This window comes from Saccostrea cucullata, unplaced genomic scaffold (assembly GCF_032062105.1).
Source record: "Saccostrea cucullata isolate Sc308-1 unplaced genomic scaffold, CSIRO_AGI_Scuc_v1 ctg12530, whole genome shotgun sequence".
In the NCBI taxonomy this organism is placed as follows: domain Eukaryota; kingdom Metazoa; phylum Mollusca; class Bivalvia; order Ostreida; family Ostreidae; genus Saccostrea; species Saccostrea cuccullata.
The window spans coordinates 1-19091 of NW_026921982.1; the positions used below are offsets into that span (position 1 = coordinate 1).

At 37.3% G+C, this 19091-nt stretch overlaps 1 protein-coding gene across 1 annotated transcript; it reads right to left on the reverse strand.

The window, feature by feature from the left end:
• Window positions 1-154: 154 nt before the first annotated feature.
• LOC134261014 (nucleoprotein TPR-like) lies at window positions 155-19078 on the reverse strand (the record flags this gene model as incomplete). Its single annotated transcript, XM_062743507.1, has 27 exons — window positions 19023-19078; window positions 18369-18503; window positions 18110-18184; window positions 17668-17745; window positions 17450-17560; window positions 17152-17276; window positions 16898-17045; window positions 16364-16501; window positions 15858-16042; window positions 15538-15600; window positions 15298-15360; window positions 13922-13984; window positions 10094-10135; window positions 8894-8935; window positions 8639-8680; window positions 7485-7563; window positions 5319-5588; window positions 4778-4973; window positions 4156-4337; window positions 3863-3981; window positions 3528-3766; window positions 3348-3440; window positions 3213-3263; window positions 2734-3100; window positions 2552-2603; window positions 589-726; window positions 155-244 (listed from the first exon to the last, which is right to left on the reverse strand). Coding segments are annotated over exons 1-27 (3219 nt in total), but the record flags the coding sequence as incomplete, so codon positions are not given.
• Between the last annotated feature and the right edge of the window lie 13 nt (window positions 19079-19091).

The window sequence follows — 19091 nt, forward strand, 5'->3', positions numbered from 1 at the left end:
ACAAAATCTTTAAGTATCTTCAACTTTACATTGTGTTACTTATTACACATGGAATACAAAATGGTACGATGCTGCTTTAAAGTAGAAGACATTTTTTTATTTGAGATACCATTTCAGGCTTTATTCATTGACAAGTGTTCCGGGTATAACTCACCTGCTGTCCTTGTGACTCTGAGAGCATGGCAGGTTCTGACGACAAATCTTCCACCAAGTCATCTGTAGACTCAGCTGGTCCCAGGGATATCTGAAATATCAAACAGCCATCTCAAGAAAGTGGTCTTGGTGATGGTATTTAAGTGATGCCTTAATCTGCCTCATAGACTGTTATTCCCCCTCCCACTAAAAATCTGACTATTAAGTTGTGGTGAGGGATCCTCAGTCTCTCCCCTCCCCCCTAACTGACTGTTCCTTTAGTATTTACTTCTGATTCCTGGGTTCTAAGTTGTGATGGAGGGACAAATAGAGACAACCCCTTTTCTCCCTATTAATCTGAGTTTTCTATTGTTACATACCTCCGATTCCTGGGTTCTGATGTGTGATGGAGGGACACCTTTTTCCCATTAAGTGGAGTAACCCAGTGTTACATACCTCTGATTCCTGTGTAGAGAGTTGTGGAGTTTGGACCTCAGTGACATCTTGTCCTAGTTCCAGAACTGGCTCCTCCTCTGTTACTGTCTGTGTGTTGGCGTGTTCATCTGTGACTGTTATGGCTGGAATCGGTGAGCCCTAAATAGCATTACAAAGCTTGTCATTACAATAATTCAGTAAAAATAAATAAATAACATAACACTATCTGAGTGCCATTTACATATATTCATTTGCTGATGTCTTTCTTTATATAGCAATGCTAACTAGAACTGTCCAAACAGGACAAAATACCCCCCGCTGGGTTTTTAAGAAGTAAGCTTTTCCTAATAAAAATATGTGTCACACATGAATTATGAAATTTTCCTTCCAGTGACCTTTAACTTACCCAAATGACCTTGGGTCAAGGTCATGACACACCCTTGGGTCATGGGCAATCTTTGTGTGAAATGAGAACCTACCAAATTTATCCATAAGAGAGATATGGACCAGACACAAATTATGAATTTTACTTCCAGTGAACTTGAACTTCCCTAAATGACCTTGGGTCAAGGTCATGACACACCCTAAGGCCATGGGCAATCTTTGTGTGGAGTAGTAGATTCTAATGTCCCTCTGTAAGAAAGATATGGACCGGACACGTTTGCACAGACAGAGGGACAGCTAGACAGACGGACAAGGTGATTCCTATAACCCCCCCCCTTCAAACTTCGTTTGCGGGGGGTATAATAAAACTGAAATTCAATTTTCAATGACATGCAGTTGGTCACATGATCAGACTTTCTTGAGTATGAAAAGCAAATAGCCTGGGAACCAAGCTAGAAAAGCAAACTGCACGAGCCTTTTGGAAAGTTCCGATTGTGACATCACATGACGTTGTAGATACGTTATGTTGCATTTCCAAAGCAAAGTCTAAATAATGCCTATACAGTTAATTCTCCATAAACCGCCACCTTTTGTAATTTAGAAATCATGGCAGTATAACGAATTTGGCGATGAATCGAATTTCCCATCTTTTAGAAAACAAGAAGTAGAGTACCTTCTTAGAAATACCATTTAGCGTTTCTATTCTTTTTATTACATGTACATGTATATAAAAACATATTTCTGACTGAAAATACTTCAAGTTATTTTTTAATGTACAATTTCGCTAAAACAAAATGTGCAGTTATGAATTAAAGACAAGTACATGTGTATGCATGTTAATATGCACGTCTGATATTGAAAAAAAAACCATGCTGGGTTGTCGTCGTGATATATTGCCGATAGTACGTAAAATGAATTCTTGAATAACGTCATTGTTTATGGCATCATTCTTAATGAAGCGTTCACAATTTATACCGTATAACTATTTTTTCAACAAACTTTGCATTGTTTAAAGCAGAGATCATCAAAATAATATCGTTATCGGCGTACTTTAACAACGAACGCTTTCATGGCGAAGCTGTGATTAAATGATTTTTATTAAACAGAAACAGAATTATAACAGTTCATGTTAAAATTATTGTTTATTTAATTCTTGTTTAATTACTTAATTGCATGTACCTTGTCTGCCTTTGCATGCTTTGCAACAGGGAAAGTTGTCAACCAATTAGCCGCACTTCACTGACCACATGCACCTGTGGCGGTATATCGAGATAATTGACACTTACAAATGGACGTTTGTTGTGAAAACAGGGTGGCGGATGGCGGTATGCGAATTTGGCGTTATAAAGAGAATTTTATATAGCAGGAAAAACATTCTTGGGAAATCATGGCGGTATTGCGAAAATGGCGATAATTCGAGAATTGACTGTATTTCTTAGAGATTCACTGGGTATGACATGAAGTCGGTACGTAATTAAATCTACTATAACGCCCTTCGGTCGTTATAGAATTTGATCAGGTGACCGACTTCATGTCATACCCCAATGAAACTCTAAAAATGATATTTTATTTCCTAAGTAAATGACATTGTTTAACTGACCTGAGCTGTTGACACCTTGGTTCTCTTTGGTTCTGTTTCATCTCCTTGGCTGCTAAAAGTGGAGAAAAAAATCATGTATACCTCTGCATATAAAATACTCAAAATATCTCTAATTTTATTTAAATTTTATACACTTAAACTCATTTCTTGATAAAGAACTGTCAATCTGTTAAGATTAGTACCCTTCAGCCTCTTCTCTTGATCGTTTCCCCAGAGATTGCCCCTCCCTGCTGGCAGAAGCCACATTGGTGGTATCCCTGCTGGCAGAAGCCACACTGGTGGTATCCCTGCTGACAGAAGCCACACTGGTGGTATCCCTGCTGGCAGAAGCCACACTGGTGGTATCCCTGCTGACAGAGGCCACACTGGTGGTATCCCTGGCTCCTGCTGCCAGAGTTGTTGTAGGAGTGACCTCCCTTGTCACAGTGGAAGAGGAAGTAGATGGAGCTACTTCCCTTGCCGCTGATGTTGATTGGCTCTCACTATTATCACTGGCAGCTGAGGAGGCTGCAGAGGAAACTTCTACCTCTGACTGTGTCACTGTTTGTTCTGGAAAGTTAACATGTACTCACAGAAAGTTATAAAGCCAATAAAGTTGTCTGTAATCGCCAAACAATCCTTGCTTTTATCCCCAAGAAAAATATCATTTTAGCATGTTTACCTTGAATGCTTGGAACTTCTTGGATGATTACTCCACCAGATGTCGAAGAATCTAAAACCAATTAACATAAGGGTTACTAATTGAATAATTTATAATATTTTTGGAAAGAATTTCATTCTTTTTTAATTAACTGACCTGCGGAGGCCTCTACTTGAGGCGTGACTCTCTGGACCTGCTGGGTCGGGCGTGATGTCATCACAGGAGACAGCTGGGCCTGGGTCACCTCATCTAGTGATAGAAAGTTAGGAATAAATTCTTCTTACAAAAAAATTTTTTTTTCATTTTTATTTAAATTAGAGAGTGGGAGAGCCTTACTGCTATCTGAGACTTCGTGCTGAGACACTGTGGTAGGCATTACTGTTGCTGTGGGGGTAGGCACACTGACAGCTAACGGTGATATACTGGTGGGGGCAATAGCCATTGGACGAATGTTAGCTATGACCCTTGACCCAGCCGTCTGAGACTGGGAGGCAGGGGCTTGTGGCCGTACTGCCGCTGGAGATGTTGACATGGGTTTGATGTTGGCTGTTTTGGGGGACTCTGCCACAGATACACTGAAAGAAAAGACAAGTTTATTTATCTATGCTTTAAAAAAGTTACATGATGAATCTGAACACAGCTGAGATATCACCTATATTGAAGTTGTTTACCTTGATCTGTCAACAGGCCTTGCCCTCTCCACTGTTGCCGTGGCTGCCTGACGAGCCGCCTGGGGTTGTGGGGCCACTGGCTTAGGCTGGGCATCAATCTGTTTCTGCATGGTTGCAATCTGTAATAGTACAAATAACTCTGATGTTTATAATATTCTAAATTATGGATGGTTGTGACATGTCTTTTAGCCATTCTGTGATACTGTACATAAAGAAAGAGCATTCAATTCCTCTACTTTGTTTTGAACAATCATCCAGAGGGGACTTCACTATAGGAATATTTGGTCCATTACCTTATCTTGGAGCTCTGCCTTCTCGGCCATTAACTGTTCCAGCTGTTTATTTTTGTCTGCTATCTCGGCGGCTGATGTTTTGACCTGCTGGGAATTGTCAGCGACTTCCTTTGTTAACGTGCTGATCCTGTTTTCATACGTCGATTTCATGGCAGCCATTCTTGACTCTGCCTCCTCTGTAGCTAAAAAAAGATTTGGATTGTAGGTGTGAAAAAATCATATGAGAACCATTTACCTTCAAAATAAATGTATTGATCAAAGAAACCTATTCTAAAAGTGGCCATATATTAAATTTCAGTTTCAATCAATTCAAGCTGCAGAAAGTTGATGATTGATAATTCATGTTTAGAAATTATGGTCTTATTTCTAAGGAAGATTTCTCTCCTCTAGACCTGCTATTCTAAGGAAGAGAACTTATATTCGAACATATCATCCAAATCTAAACTTTTAACCTATATTTGTCCTTGAGGCCTTTGCTTGGGCAATTAAAATAAATGTAGCCATTTTCTAAAAAAAAGATTTTCTCATAAGATTTCCATGTAAAATTTGACCCCCCACTAATATGCCCACTTAACATCGTATTGACAGTCTAAATCTGTGTTGTTTTGAGTGTTTGCCTTACCCCCAGCTGGTGGTTCTGCAGAGGCCTTCTGTTTCAGTTCCGTATTCTCTGCCGTCAGTTTCCCGATTTCCTCGTTCTGAGAACTTAGCTTCTTCTTCACGGCTTGAAGAACATTCTTAGACTGATTTTGTTTCTGTTCATATTCTTCAGTCTTCTTCTTTAATTGTTCTATCTCTGCTTTTAATTGTCCAATCTCCTAAAAATGTTTCAAATTTTCATTTCAGAGCTGTACTCTACAAACACAATTAATCATCAAATACAAAGAACAAACTGCAACTTCTGTCAAAACTTATTATCTTCACATTACTCATAGGTGGGTGAACATAAAACTAGGAAAATGCAAAGAGAACAATATAATATCTTTAAGAAAACTATTATTGGGTAAAATTATAATGGAGCAAAATTGTGTGCATGTGTAAAAGGACAATAATAACAAGGGGCAAAAATAACCCTGTAAACAGTATCACCATCTCTCCATTCCTATATCACCTCTGTTGTACCTGTTATTTTACAGTCAACATCTTTGTGCTTGTGAACCCACCTGTTGCGCCTGACTGAGCTGCATCTTTGTCCCTCCATACTCCCCGCTCTGAACCTCTAGTTTCTGTTTTAGCTCCTCCTTCTCCTGTTCAGCTTGTGTCAGCTGATCCCTGAGGGACGCCACCTGCTGGTTGGCCTCCACCTGACTCGGAGTGGCTTCCTCCTGGGTGGGCTGGCTAGCCTGTTCTGCTGCTGTCTTAGCTTTAAGTTCCTCTATCTCTTTGGTTAGTGATTCTGCCTGCTCCTTGTATTTTCGCCCGATCTTCCTCAGCTAAGAAACAAGAAGAGTTTCCATGTAAATATTTTAATATTAAGATTTAATATGAATATTTATTATAATTTCATATTATTCAAAACCTATGATTAGTCGATTAATACCACGTGGTTCTGCTATAAAACACTTATAAACCAGATGTTTCCTAAAATAAAATTTATAAACCCTACTATACTAAAAATAGAAAATTTATAAACCCTACTATACTTAAAATAGATTCCTAAACTGTCTGCAAGTTAGCATTGATTTGATTGGATATCACGTGTTTCTTCGGCCAATCACTGTTTAGCTCTGATAATGCGTTCGCCTAACTATTGTTGTTTGCAACTGAGCCTGAGGAAATGATGGCTAATCCGAGTAATCGCTTTGCCACTCTCAATAAACAAGAATTGAAAGAAATTTTCGACAATGTGGATGCGGATAGCACGAAAAAATCAACCATCACAACTACTAACAAGAGGCCCAGGGGCCACAGCGCTCACCTGAGCACATCGTGCTTGAATTTACTCCACCCCCCCCTCCAGGCGTTCAACATTTGAACAAACTAGAATCTACACTACCTGAGGATGATTCCATATAAATATCACTAATCATAGCTTTGAAGTACTTGAAAAGAAGATTTTAAAAGGTTTCCCTATATATCCCTATGTAACACTTGGGTCGGCCATTTTGGCCCCACCCTAGCCCAGGGGGTCATTAGAACAAACTTGAATCTACACTACCTGAGGATGATTCCACATGAGTTTCATCTTTCCTGGCCCAGTGGTTCTTGAGAAGAAGATTTTTAAAGATTTTTCCTATATATTCCTATGTAAAACTTGGGTCGGCCATTTTGGCCCCACCCTTGCCCCGGGGGTCATGATTTGAACAAACTTGAATCTACACTACCTGAGGATGATTCAACATGAGTTTCATCTTTCCTGGTCCAGTGGTTCTGGAGAAGAAGATTTTTAAAGATTTTTCCTATATATTCATATGTAAAACTTGGGTCGGCCATTTTGGCCCCACCCTTGCCCCGGGGGTCATGATTTGAACAAACTTGAATCTACACTACCTGAGGATGATTCAACATGAGTTTCATCTTTCCTGGTCCAGTGGTTCTGGAGAAGAAGATTTTTAAAGATTTTTCCTATATATTCCTATGTAAAACTTGGTTAGGCCATTTTGGCCCCACCTTTGCCCCAGGGGTCATAATTTGAACAAACTTGAATCTGCTCTACCTGAGGATGATTCCACATGAGTTACATCTTTCCAGGCCCAGTGGTTCTGGAGTAGAAGATTTTTAAAGATTTTTCCTATATATTCCTATGTAAAACTTGGGTCGGCCATTTTGGCCCCACCCTTGCCCCGGGGGTCATGATTTGAACAAACTTGAATCTACACTACCTGAGGATGCTTTCACATGAGTTTCATGTTTCCTAGCCCAGCGGTTCTGGAGAAGAAGATTTTTAAAAAATGCCATTAATTTTTAACAAATTCATGATTATCTCCCCTTGGAAAAGGGCATGGCCCTTCATTTGAACAAACTTGAATTCCCTTCACCCAAGGATACTTTGTGCCAAGTTTGGTTGAAATTGGCCCAGTGGTTCTTGAGGAGAAGATGAAAATGTGAAAAGTTAACGACGATGACAACGACAACGACAACAACAACGACGACAGACGACGGACAAATTTTGATCAGAAAAGCTCACTTGAGCCTTAGGCTCAGGTGAGCTAATAATATCTGTATTTTGTCACCTCTGTTGTACCTGTTAATTTTCATTTTAAACCATTACAACATAAACAGTATGCTGGCTAATGAAATACTGCTTTCATGGACAAAAATGGCAAACAAACAGACTATATTGTACAGTTGTCAGTTTTTTGTAGTCAGAGGAAGAATTGTTATTTTACCTGGTTGATGGTTTTAGTTTTTTCCTCAATGTCTTTCACCTTCTCTTCAATTTGGGCTTTGAATCCTTGAATCTCCCCTCTGAACAACAGAGAGAAAGACAAAATTACTTTTTTTGTACGTTTTGGGTAAAATTGAGATACGACAAAATTTCCTTCTAGATATTTTAGTCAAAGAAGTGCATTACATCTACACACAGGGGCCTGTAACATACTGTTTTTGATTTTACGTAATCACTATATATATACAAAAAGAGAAAGGGAAACAACGTCAGCTCGAATTTACACAGGGTCTATCTCGGAAATGACTCGTGTTTTCAATAAAATACCTTGCAGTTAGTGAAATAACGTCTGGGATCATTCAGTAATAATCACTCTTTAATAAAAATACCATCGCGGTCATTTAAGAATCGTGTAAGTCGTGTTTTGCAGATCCGATATCCTGTCATGCAATTGATGTAGTTTAAGTCATCCACTAAATTCGCTAAACATTGCATCCAATATTTAACGCGAGATGTGATTGGTCAATGGTGCTTTTCTAGAACAAATCTGACCAATCACGCTCCGCCTTTTACCAATCATGCGTTATTCCAAAATGTCGTCTGTTCTGGGCTCGAGCCTCTCTGTGAACAAAAAAAGCTACCGTATTTATTCAAATCGGAGATGTTGTACCTTTTATTTGCAATTAACAAAAGAAAAAGATGATTTTCGTGAACGCTGGATCTTTACTTTGTGTTTTCCTTCTCCGGAAAGACTTCAAAACTGGAGAAAATGTGCGAATTTTGCCTCCTTTTAGTGGACGACTTAAAGTACATCGACTGGCACAACGGGATATCGAGTTAGTATAACTCAACTTAAATGCTATAAAAAGTAACGAGGTTTCTGTTTTACTAAAGAATATTTAGTGTAGTATGATTTCTAGTTATAATTTAATTGGCTACATTCTTTTTTCTATGAAATACGAAATATTTCCGAGATGGACCCTGTGTAAATTCGGACTGAGGTTGTTTCCCTTTCCTTTTTTGTATATAGTGATTACGTAAAATCAAAAACAGTATGTATATATATAGTGATTACGTAAAATCAAAAACAGTATGTTACAGGCCCCTGTGCATCTACAGTACTAAACAATCTGAATGACGGTACATAGTACTTACTCAAGTTCAGATACTTTGTTTCTAGTCTGGGTAATTTCATTTCTAAATGTAAAACAAAAATGCACATGTAATAATAAGTAGACTTTCATGAAAGAAATATACATGTACATTTTTTTTTGCGAAAAAGTGATGCAAAATTTCTTACTGTTACTGACATCATTAGTGTGACTTTATTATCATAATAGTACCCGGTACTGTAAATCTGACTTACTCTTTCTTACTGTTACTGACATTATTACTGCACACTTGACTTACTCTTTTTCAGCCAAAATATTTCTACTCTGGAAAATCTCCTTTCTGTAAAATTATGGTAAATAAATAACATTTTATTACACTCTTGCTATAAGTATATATAAAATACATGGTACCTGTCTTGAAATATAAGCGAATGTGCTGCGATATTTGGGCGAGGGTAAGAAAACGTGATAGAGAGTGAGGCTTGCCGAACCCTCCATTACATTTGCGACCCGAGCCCAAATATCGCTTATATTTCAAGATAATGACCATGTATTTTGTTTATCATGCAAAATATATTTACATGTGACCTCCAAAATGAACTATTTTAAACCTGAATTAGACACATCTCTGCATTGAAAACTAAGATGCCATAGCGAAAACATTGCAATATATGTGACGTCACTTACATCATTATTTTTTGAAAGAGATAGTCTCATAACTGCAACATTATGTGCAAACAAATTGAGTAACATGTGTCAGCACTTATCAAAATTTGTTTGCACAGACCATTGCAGTTATGAGACTATCTCTTTCAAAAAAAAAAAGATACATTGCTTACTGTATATTTACATTTTTTAACTTTCTACCTTGACTGCAAATGTGTTTAATATTTAAAAACCTATGTATTACTCTTTGTGTAAGCTACAGTTGATAGAAGATCCAATGTAACAGCTTCTGGTCAATGTGAGCTTGACTTTTGATTTTTGCTTATGACTTTGCAATTCCTCTGCGTTCGCCGATCATGACCTCAAACTAAAACGCATGCTTTAACCTCTTGGCAACCTGTCTGTGTTATGGTGTTTTGAATGCAATAGATTTCCATTCACTTTATATGCAGAAAACGTGTAATGAAAATATAATGCTTTTAGAATGTCGGAATACATGCACTAAGCTTTTTTAGGACATTGACCAAATAAAGCTTTAGTTTATTAGGCTACCTTTATTAGGTCAATGCAAGGGGTAGTTGTAGGATAAATGTACATATTCATGTTGCAATCAATGTATATAAGTAGTTGTTATCACTTCAATTGCTATAATGTCATCAAACTGAACAAAAAAAATATGTTGCATATGTTTTTATCTTTTATTATGTTGAAAAAAAAACTGGTTAAGGTTTATCTGATCTGGAGTATTTAAAGCTTGTGAATCTTTTTCTATCTGGGAAAATACCACAGAGAAGTTTACTACATGTATGTACTGGTAGGTGGTAGTACTTACTCTTTTGAGCTGGCAATAGTTTGTGATTGACTGAGTTCTTTTCTGCAATTAAAATTGCCAGGAGTTATATAAATGTATGTACAAGTATGCATACAGAAATGTTCACCACCAATCAGTATACAGTGGACCCTCAGATATCCGGACCCCAGATATCCGGATGCTTCACTATCCGAACTATTTTTCATCGGAACAAAATTTTTAAATGTTATTTTGTCTTGTTTAACTGGTGATTCAGATATCCGGATGCTTTACATATCCGGACAAATTGACTGGGAACCAAACCGTCCGGATAAATGAGGGTCCACTGTATAAAGCTCCTGACAAGAATTTAATACATATATATACCAAACATAAAATAAGTCTTCAGAGTATATTGTATGCTATAAATCATGCTAATCAACAAGAGGCCCACGGGCCTTATAGGTCACCTGGGTCTCATGTAACAACTTTCCAGCGATTGTATTTGGTTCGTGTTTTAAGCCAAAAGCCATGAAATTCACAAATTTTGAAAGAGGCACCATTGCTTATCAAAGGGCAGATTTCAAAGCATTAATTTATTTTTAGTCAAAGTACCCCCTTGGTACCCCTGACCCAGCAGCCCTGAAATTATCTATTTTGAAAGAGGCCCCTTTCTTCATTATAAGGCCAGCATTTTTTTTATGTTTAGGTTTAGTTATGAACATGAGAATAAAAAAGTCCCGAAGGAAAAGGAAATAAATTTTTTTGATAAATCAATTGTTAACATTTGTACATTCTTTTTTTATGCTATCCTAATAGGCTCCTTACCACTGGACACAATGCTTACAAATAGGAAAGTAGAACATTTAATTGCTTATTTCATCATCTGCCAGTTTGGGCCAGTTATATAAATTTTGTGATGTTGATCAAAATATATTTTAAAAAATCAATTCTTTAAAAGTCTTTCAATATATCTTCATTTTTTTAATATGTGTTAGGTGAATGTGTAGACATTGTTCTAAAATTTACTTGATGCCTAAAATTATAATTCCTATCATAAAACAGACAGGAAGTATTGGGGAGTAGGGTCAACATTTTTTCAATTAAGTGTAAAATAATTTTTCTGGCTGATACAAATGATACTACATGCCTGTATATATGTGTATATTCTTGCCTTTTAATAGTTGAATTTTTTTTTTTATTTCTTCACTTCAGGTTATTGTTTATTTCTTCCTCAAATGGACTTCACTTCTCCAATAGTTTTATTCATTACATCTGATGCATAAGCAACCCTTTTCTGAAGAATGATGCTTAGACTGTAAGCTATAACAGAGACCTAAACAATGTCCCTGGCAATATGCAATAGCTACCACGGGCAGTTTAAAACCTGGGGGAGGAAAATAATTTACAGTTGCTTTTGAAACGAATACAAAATTATCTCACCAGCATGTCATTGTGCAACAAAGTCGTCAGCATTTTATTTGTCCTTTGAACGGGTGAAACGTTTTGAATGGCACTCTTATCGATGAATTTTACACTAAACCAAGCTATCAGTATCTTCTCAGATCTAGCTTTATTTACCCGCCGTTTCATAGTAAAACCGGAAGTGCGAGTTCGTAAATTTGAAATCTCGATCCCGACTCAAATTTGACATCGGAAAGAAAAAAATTGTTTTATTTTTTTCTAAAAATTCAAAACCTTGAGCGGAGGGCTTGTAAAACTGAAAATAAAATAAATCCTGGCCTTAAATATGTAATTAGATCATTAGCATATTAACCAGGAGCAAAGGATAAGATGTTCAAAGAATTCATGCATTTCACTATATAATCATTAGAGCCCCACCCTAAAACAAGAACCCCTGACCCTGGGGCCATAAAATTCACAATTTTGGTAGAGGCACTCTTGCTTATCATAACTATGTACTTAGTTAGTTTACTTAATACCCAGGAGCAGAGAAGAAGATTTTCAAAGAATTCATGTATTTTCACTATATAATCAATAGAGCCTCGTCCTAACACCAGAACCCCTGACCCTGGGGCCATAAAATTCACAATTTTGGTAGAGGCACTCTTGCTCATCATAACTATGTACTTAGTTGGTTTATTTAATACCCAGGAGCAGAGAAGAAGATTTTCAAAGAAATAATGCATTTTCACTACCTACTTATTTAGCCCCGCCCTAGCACTAGAACCCCTGACCCCAGGGCCATGAATTTCACAATTTTGGTAGAGGACTCATTGCTGATTACAATCATGCAAACAGTTTGACTGCTTGATGTCCAGGAGTAAAGAAGAAGATTTTTAAAGATTGCATTATTTTTAGTGGTTTTGGCCCCACCCCTCAGGCCCCAGGGGGGTAGGGATCATGAAATTCACAATTTTTGTTCCCCTTTACCCATAAATGCTTTGTGTCAAATTTGGTTGAAATTGGTTCAGTGGTTGCAGAGAAGAAGCTGAAAATGTTCAAATGTTAACGCACGACGAACGACGCACGATGAACGACGACGGACGAAAACAGATAGCAATAGGTCACCTGAGTTTACTCAGGTGACCTAAAAACCTTATAAAATCAAATGGGAAAAATTCATATCATACTTCATGTACAGTGTAGCTGTCGACTGTTAATCCTGTATCATACATGTATTTAACTAGAACTGTCCAATCGGGACAAATTACCCCCCGCTGGGTTTTTCAGAAGTAAGTTTTTGTATAATAAAGATATGTATGAAACACGAATTATAAAATTTTTCTTCCAGTGACCTTGAACTTCCCCAAATGACCTTGGGTCAAGGTCATGACACACCCTTGGGTCATGGGCAATCTTTGAGTGAAATAAGAACCTACCAAGTTTATCAATAAGAAAAATATGGACCGGACACAAATTATTAAATTTTTCTTCCAGTGACCTTGAACTTCCCCACATGACCTTGGGTCAAGGTCATGACACACCCTTGGGTCATGGGTAATCTTTGTATGAAATGAAAACCTACCAAGTTTATCCTTAAGAAAGATATGGACCGGACACGAATTATGAAATTTTTCTACCATTGACCTTGAACTTCCCCAAATGACCTTGGGTCAAGGTCATGACACACCCTTGGGTCATGGGCAATCTTTATGTGAAATGAAAACCTACCAAGTTTATCCATAAGAAAGATATAGACCGGACACGAATTATGAAATTTTTCTTCCAGTGACCTTGAACTTCCCCAAATGACCTTGGGTCAAGGTCATGACACACCCTTGGGTCATGGGCAATCTTTGTGTGAAATGAGAACCTACCAAGCTTATCCATAAAAGATATGTGTCAAACATGAATTTTGAAATTTTTCTCCCAGTGACCTTGAACTTCCCCAAATGACCTTGGGTCAAGGTCATGACACACCCTTGGGTCATGGGCAATCTTTGTGTGAAATAAGAACCTACCAAGTTTATCCATAAGAAAGATATGGACCGGACACGAATTATGAAATTTTTCTTCCAGTGACCTTGAACTTCCCCAAATGACCTTGGGTCAAGGTCATGACACACCCTTAGGTTATGAGCAATCTTAATGTGGAGTAGTAGATTCTAATGTCCCTCTGTAAGAAAGATATGGACCGGACATGATTGCACAGACAGACGGACAGACGGACAAGGTGATTCCTATATACCCCCCCCAAACTTCGTTTGCGGGGGGTATAAAAAGAATCACCTTAGAAAAAATTCAAATTGTAGATTGGCCTTTATGAGAGTACGAGATACTAATGAGACATAATGAGATACTAAAGAGATAGTAATGAGATACTCACTGTAGATTGGCCTTTATGAGAGTACGAGATACTAATGAGATAGTAATGAGATACTAATGAGATAGTAATGAGACACTCACTGTAGATTGGCAATCCTGTTGAGTAGTTCCTGTTTGCTGTTTGTTACGTCTTGTAGTGATTTCCTGTACAAAACAAAGGAAAAAATTCAAAAGAACATAACTTTTTGGAAAGCAGTGTTCTAGTTATATAATAATTGCAAATGTCAAGTAAATAAGGGAATCAAGTGAAACACTTTGTTCTATAAGGTTGGTACTTTCCACTTCGATATATGCATGGTTTTCAATATACATAGAGGATATCTACATGTACATGTATATTGTGTGATTTGATATTGGCTTTATCCAACGAGTTGAAATGGTGTATATATTCGTGAGGCTTGCCAAGCGAATATACACCATTTCAACGAGTTGGATAAAGCCAATTTCAAATCACACAATTATAGATGTTCTATTTATCTCATACGACTTTCGTTTTAACAAAACTTTGAGACTTCCCCTGCGAAACTACATGAATGATTGCTAAATTCAAATTGATGACATACAACTTGATGACATAGCACCATTGATGTTGACATTCCTCGAAAGAAAGTAGATCTTGTTCAAAATTTAGAATTTTTGCTATCTGTGTCTTTGAAAACATTATGTGACAATTGCTGGCACTTTACATCAAACAAACTTCTGAATGAAAGTTGTAAGGACCATGGGATCATGAAAATGAACTCTTTGGGCGATGGCAGTACAAAACGTGTTAGGCAAGGCTAGGGGCCTACTTGTAGATTCATTGTTGATCCATGGTAAGTTACACCTACATTACTAGGTAGGCATACGTAGTATAATATAAGAAAGCATTATTGAAGATGTTAAAGGAATCTTATAACAACAACTTAACTGCTAGGCTTTACTTTCTCAGAAAACCATTTTAAAGAGGGGGGGGGGGGGGGGGGGGTTAACATCTGTCTTCAAGTAGCCAATACAGGTTCCTTGATAAAAAAAGACACTTCTTTGACATATACGAGCCTTTTTCTGGCTTTTAACGATATTATCACTCTTTATCATTCATTTTATTAGGGCAATAATAGGGATCACAAATAAAAGATTCAAATAAAATTTTGAAGTGAGGGATCGTGTCAAAACCTGACGTGCTATTGATAAGGCATCTACCCTTTGTATATTTTGCCGTATATTTTGTTTACATACTTGACTCACAACTACAATTATCTTGTGTATGTTGACAAACTTATCTCATAATTACAACTATCTTACACATATGTTTACATACTTGACTAGTAACAATGGCTACCTTACATGAATTAATAAACTCATAATTTTGACTACCTTATTTACTTACATACTTGAATTATCACCATGGATATCTTATACATATTTTTACATAATTGATTTATCACCATGGGTATCCTGTACATATGTTTACATACTTGATTCGTAACTGCTCCTCGTTAGCTGTTTTAAGATCTCGAGTCAGTTTCTCCTTCTCTTGGCTGTTCAGAAAAGTTAAATAACTCACATGCATAAAAAGTAAATGTGTAAATATCTGAACGAAAATGTGTGATTAAAATCAACAATGAAACAAATATAAAACCCAAAACAGAAACCAGACCCATTCAGAGTGAAGAAGAAAAAAACTGAACAATGTTTACAGATTAAGTTGTACTCACCTGCATCTGCTAGATTCATCTATAAGTTGTTTCACTCTTAATTTCAAAGCATCTCTTTCTAGGCTGTTAAAGAGAATGTCAGTGTTTAGCATTTATGTTATGCAGTCTTATATTTGAAATACAGTCGTAATGAAAAGAACAAAGAGGCAAAACCTGGTAAAACAATACATAAATCTATCACCTTCAAAGGGAAGTTATAAATATTCCAAATAACCATGAAAATTTTTTTAGCCTTTGCAAAGATAAGTGAATATGAACCCATCTTCATAAATCTGAGATTGTGCAAAAACAATATAACATCATCCTTGTATAATCCTTACAGAATCTTCCTATGCTCATCTGGATCTGTCCTGTTGGCCTGCTCTATCAGGTGATTAGCCCGACTCTTCCACCGGTCCACCTCGCTCTTCAGAGTATTCCTCTCGATCATCAGAGCCTCCTTTTCAGCTGTCAGGTCCCGGATGGAGGCTTGTAGGGGGTTTACACTGGTCTCAAGGTTGGACACCTATGATAGAAAATTGGTCTCCATTCAATTTCTTTATCCACAGAAAAAGTAATATACATAGCAAATAAACCCCCTGTATGATACTGTAAATCACAAAATTTTCACGACACCTTATTTTCGCGAGATAGACATTGATTCTTGATAAGCAAGACAAAATTTTCACGAATTGTGGTTATCCTCAGGAATACTATTATACACGAGAATTAAATTTTCGGAGCACACTGTCTCGCATGATTACTTGAAAATAAAGTCTTCGCAAAATAAAAAGCGATTTACAGTATCTAGAAAAAGCCAATAACCTACAGTAAGCAGAAGCTTTACCTTAGCCTCGAGCTCCTGCACGAGCTGCTCCAGGCGGTTTTTATCCTCCCTCAGAAGTTTGTTACTGTCCGTCAGAATGTTCAAGTTCTCCACTTTCCTCATCAGATCAGCATGCTGGGAGGCCGTCTGGACATTGGCCTATCAAACACCAACAGTTAAATTATAAATTTACAAAAATCCATTATATTATCTCTGTAGTTGGTAACATAAAAATACATTTATCTTTCAAAATTGAACTGTTGCTTGGCTTTAATTTGCTGCTCTGTTTTGGTAACAAAATACTGTAAAATCACTTATTTTTGTGGAGTCAAATGTTCGTGGTTTGAGAAAAAACTCCTGGTTCGTGGGGATTTGATTTCGTGTATATAGAATTGTTGAGTAGTTATATATGTCACATTTTACAATTCGTGATGAACATGAATTTGTGGATCTCTTCACACCTCGAAAACAACAAAAATTAACCCCCCACGAAAATATGTGATTTCGCAGTAATAGATATATCTTAAGCAAATGTACATGTACATAGAATTATACCTGTGCTTTTATCTGTTGCTCTGTAAGTGCCTTTCTCACGTCCTCCAGTTCCTTCTTTTGTGTCTCGTACCTATACTTGACGTTATTACACTCAGTCTTAACTATCTCTAACTTGGATTGGGCAATCTCTTTCTCTTTCCGTAAGAATCTACAAAATAAATTATTTTCTTGTTTTAGCACCTATAACAACAAAGGTATCAATTCTATGAATGAGTTAAACTATCAACAGAGGAATTGTTATCACTGTTAGGTACCTGATGACTTCCTGCAGTTGTTCCGTGGACCGAGCTGTGTCCTCATCAAACGATAGGTCGGCCAGTTTCTGAGGTGATCCGGACCGAGTGACCGCTTTCTGTATGGACAATACGTCACTGCTCATCTACAGTCAGAAAGAAATCATTGTTTTATATTGTACAATTGTTTCAGAGTTATATTGATACCAGTTTTTAATTCGTGTATCCACAGTAGCATTAAATTTAGTTGAAAATCTCAGTTTTTTAATTAATAATTTTCTCTGTGACTATGATCTAGTGTAATTAAGTATCCGCTCACCTTCTCCATCTGTTGGTGTAGGATGTCGTTCTGGCTGGAGAGTTCTTCACTCCTCTTCTCCAGCCTCTCACACTCCTCCTTCAGGATCCTCTCCTGCTCCAACCACGAGGTCTAAAACAGAAAACATTACAAAAACTCGGGTATCCATCTGTTAACTATTCTGCAGACTATTCAGTTCTATATAGCAACATAGATCTAGAGCATAACATAAAACCTACCTTTCCTTCTTCCAAGTCTTTTTCTGCTTTTATTCTGATTTCTTGTTCAATTGCCAACTTAGAATTGAAATCTTCAAGCTGAAAAGCATATTTTGAAAAAAATACCATTCATTTCATGTTCCATACAATGTGCATAAAAGCTCACAAATACAATCACAGTCATAAAACTAGTCTACTGAAAAAGACAACCAACAATCTTGATTCTGCTGTCAATGTCATCATAAATATCATCTGTTTACATGTGTATGCTACATGTACAGCCAGTATAAAGAAAACTGTCACAGATTGCTACCACCACTGGGTGTGAACAGGTATAAGCCATAGTGGGCATTCTGTCAAGACCAGCTTATAAAATACAACCTACTGCACAGTCAGTATTCTGACAGTGATGTCAATGTCAGATGTTGTTATATACATGTCAGGCTTTACTCTGATTTCTGACCTGCTTCTTGACAGCGGCCAGCGCCTCCACATCTGCAGCATGAAGCATCAGCTCTCTTTGGTATTTGTCCTTAGCCTACAGAAGTAAGATCAGAATAGTATGATAACTTTTGCCATATATCAATTTATTTGTCAAAATCTTTTATTTCTTTACAAATTCCTAATACTCTAAGTAAACATGTACATGCTGTAAAATAAACTACAGACAGAGATGACCCCGTAATTAGGACAGAAAACAATATACAGAGTACACTCCATACTTCACTGGCCATCTGGACCTGCTGATTACACTCCTCCCGACTGGCTGACTCCCGGGCCAGGGCCGAGTCTCGGGTGGACACTGCCTCCTCTAGTTCCATCTGGAGTTTGGTCAACTGCTTCTTCAGATCACTATTCTGTGTGACAAAATAAGAGGGAAAGGTTAACTTCCTATCCAGATAAATTCAGCTTGTCACACATTGTGGTAAAAGTTAATCTCCCTATTAAGAGAACTTTTATGATGGAATCTCTTTAGATTGCAGGCACTATAATCTATACATCTAAGACATTCAGAGGTCTATTTTGCTGTGATATCCATGTTTATACAGCATATCATTTACAAGCTTATATTGCTCTAGTCCCTTTATCATTTCCTCTGTCTGCTTTTGAGCCTCTCCCTCTACTGACTTACTAGTTTATGTTGCTCATCTACTCCCTTCATCATTTCCTCTGTCTGCTTTTGAGCCTCTCCCTCTATAGACTTACTAGTTTATGCTGCTCGTCTAGACCCTTCATCATTTCCTCTGTCTGCTTTTGAGACCCTCCCTCTACTGACTTACTAGTTTATGCTACTCATCTACTCCCTTTATCATTCCCTCTGTCTGCTTTTGAGTTTCTCCCTCCATGGCCTTCAGACTCTCCCTCTATAGACTTACCAGTTTATGCTGCTCGTCTAGTCCCTTCATCATTTCCTCTGTCTGCTTTTGTGATTCTCCCTTTTAAGA